We start from the raw sequence: 2,710 nt of genomic DNA, 5'->3' as shown, positions 1-2,710 counted from the left end.
TAATAATAATAATAATAATAATAATAATAATAATAATAATAATAATAATAATAATAATAATAATAATAGTAACCATAAGAGCATCACAGCAAACTACAGCACATAGCCAAGGCACACAGAGCTGTGCTCGGTAGTGAAGTGAAAGCACGTTATAAAAATAAAACAACTGAATAATAATAATAATAATAATAATAATAATAATAATAATGGTTTCAAATTTTGGCACAAGGCCAGCCATTTAAGGGGAGGAGGATAGTCAATTACATCGACCCCAGTACTCAACTTATACATATTTTATCGACCCCAAAAGATGAAGGGCAAAGTCGACCACAGTGGAATAATAATAATAATAATAAGCTGAGGGATGCACCAGGCTCCAGTCTGACTTGATATGGTTTCTATGGCTGGATGTCCTTCCTAATGCCAACCACTCCGAGAGTGTAATGGGTGCTTTTACGTGCCACCGACACAAGGGCCAGTTGCGTGACACCAGTATCTGTCATGACTGTGATTTCACTTGGCTTGATGGGTCTTTTTCTCAAGCACAACATATTGCCAAAGATCTTGGTCAGTTGTCATTGCCTCTATGAGGCCCAGTGCTCGAAAGGTGCTTTCCATGTGCCACCGGCACAGATGCTAGTTACCCAACACTGACATCAACCACATTACCTCTGTGAGACCCAACCCTCGAAATATATATATTGTTTATATCATAATGTGAAAAGACATTTGAGCGAGGTTGTTGCCAGTGCCGCTGGACTGGCTCCTGTGCACGTGGCACATAAAATACACCATTTTGAGCGTGGGCATTGCCAGTACCGCCTGACTGGCCTTCGTGCCGGTGGCACTTAAAAGCACCCACTACACTCTCAGAGTGGTTGGCGTTAGGAAGGGCATCCAGCCATAGAAGCTCTGCCAAATCAGATTGGAGCCTGATGTAGCCATCTGGCTCACCAGTCCTCAGTCAAATCGTCCAACCCATGCTAGCATGGAAAGCGGACGTTAAACGATGATGGTGAAGATGATGATGATGATGATAATAATAATAATTTTTAATTCCAACATTAAAAACAAAGAAACAAATATATCTGGATGGATGAAGATATGTCCAAAAATAATTGGGACAGTGAATACCTCATGACGGGTGTGCATGCAAACAAAAAGAAACAAAAGGACATGACAGGAACAAATATGAAATGAATACACATGCGAAAGGAACTGAATAGGAAGAATATAATTAATAAGGGACAAGTTAAAAACTGCCTTACCAAGAACCTTTGACTGTTTGCTTTTGGAGGATTTTTTTATATTGTTTATGTTCCTGTTCAAGCTTTATAACACATGATAATATACTGTTTACTGTCTCAAAACAGCTTTTTGTGTCTTCAATGTGCATTGACCCAGGCATCTCACTGTCGCCCGTGTAAACTTCTTGACTGGCACAGGCATCTGGAATATTAAAAAATACATACATATCATATTTGGTGGCCATATACAACGCACTTTTTTTTTTTTACCAAAACATCTCAATACATATCATTTTTTTACCAAAACATCATAAATACACATCATATTTGGTGGCCAAAACATCTCAAAATATCACCCCAGGTCCAGTATGCATGACTGGATCTCATGTAAGTTTTGTCCTGGATGCTCACTACTATAGGCAAATTTTAACCCTTTAACATTTCAACTGGTGATATCTGGCCTAAATATTCTACTTGTTTTATGTTTGAACCAGCCAAATCCAGCCTCTCACACCTACCCTACAATGTCATTCTAAAAGGTAAATAGTCACAACATTGCAATATCAAAGCTATAATATAATGCATGGTAATTCAAAACAATGTGACTAAATAAGCATTACATTCGACAGAATAATTTGAATGCTAAACCATTATTCCTGTTTTATTTTAAATCCATCACCTACACAAACAACCAAAGTAGCTAAAGTGCATGATAATCATTATTGTTTACAATATAAACAACACTAAGTAACTACAGGTAGAGCACCAGCATGACCTCAGCCTTGGGCTGAAACCAGTAAACAGATAAAAGATACACGATAAATCTTTTGTCTCTGAACTAAAGCAGATCTCATGCCAGCCTCTAATACTGGTTCGTTATATAAAGTCAAGTAACTTTTTAAAACATCTATTCCAAATACAATAGTTATGTTTATACAACATTCAGCAAAAGGTTCAACAAATATTGGTATTTTATGAGAGATTTAATATTCTGTCTCTTTTATTATCTATCTTTTACTTGTTTCAATCATTGCATTCTGGTTATTACTATCTTGAAGAGTTTAGTCAAACAAATCAACTCCAGTACATCATTTTTTTTTAATAAGTCTGGTACTTACTCTACTGTATCTTTCGCTGAACCACTAAGTAACATAAACAAACTAACACCAGTTATCAAGTGATGATGGCAGGACAAACACACACATACACGTGCAGCTGAGGATTGCTCTGCATTTTAAATTGATGTAATGATTGCATTGTTCAATTAAATGGAGTTGCATGAAATGATTGTACTGCATAACCTCTGGATATCCTTGTTGCTCATTTTGATTTTAATCACCTTACTTTGAAATTGTATGGATAATACCGTACTAAATTCTGGTGCCTCAACTTAAGTACCATATTCACCTGAATCTAAATTTTTGCTGAACTCATCTACCATACCCTAAATATATATATATATA

At 36.2% G+C, this 2,710-nt stretch overlaps 1 protein-coding gene across 2 annotated transcripts in view; it reads right to left on the bottom strand.

Moving 5' to 3' along the window:
* Positions 1-2,710, bottom strand: part of LOC106869760 (ras GTPase-activating protein 3) — a 214,418-nt gene that overhangs the window by 2,277 nt on the left and 209,431 nt on the right. For both annotated transcript variants that reach the window (XM_052970794.1, XM_052970792.1), the window contains one exon: positions 1,269-1,449. In XM_052970794.1, the coding sequence (XP_052826754.1) occupies positions 1,269-1,449 (181 nt within the window). The remainder of the gene's footprint in view (positions 1-1,268; positions 1,450-2,710) is intronic.

This window comes from Octopus bimaculoides, chromosome 9 (genome assembly GCF_001194135.2).
Source record: "Octopus bimaculoides isolate UCB-OBI-ISO-001 chromosome 9, ASM119413v2, whole genome shotgun sequence".
Lineage (NCBI taxonomy): Eukaryota > Metazoa > Mollusca > Cephalopoda > Octopoda > Octopodidae > Octopus > Octopus bimaculoides.
Note: the sequence above shows the minus strand (reverse complement) of the source record. Positions and strands in the feature narration are given on the sequence as shown.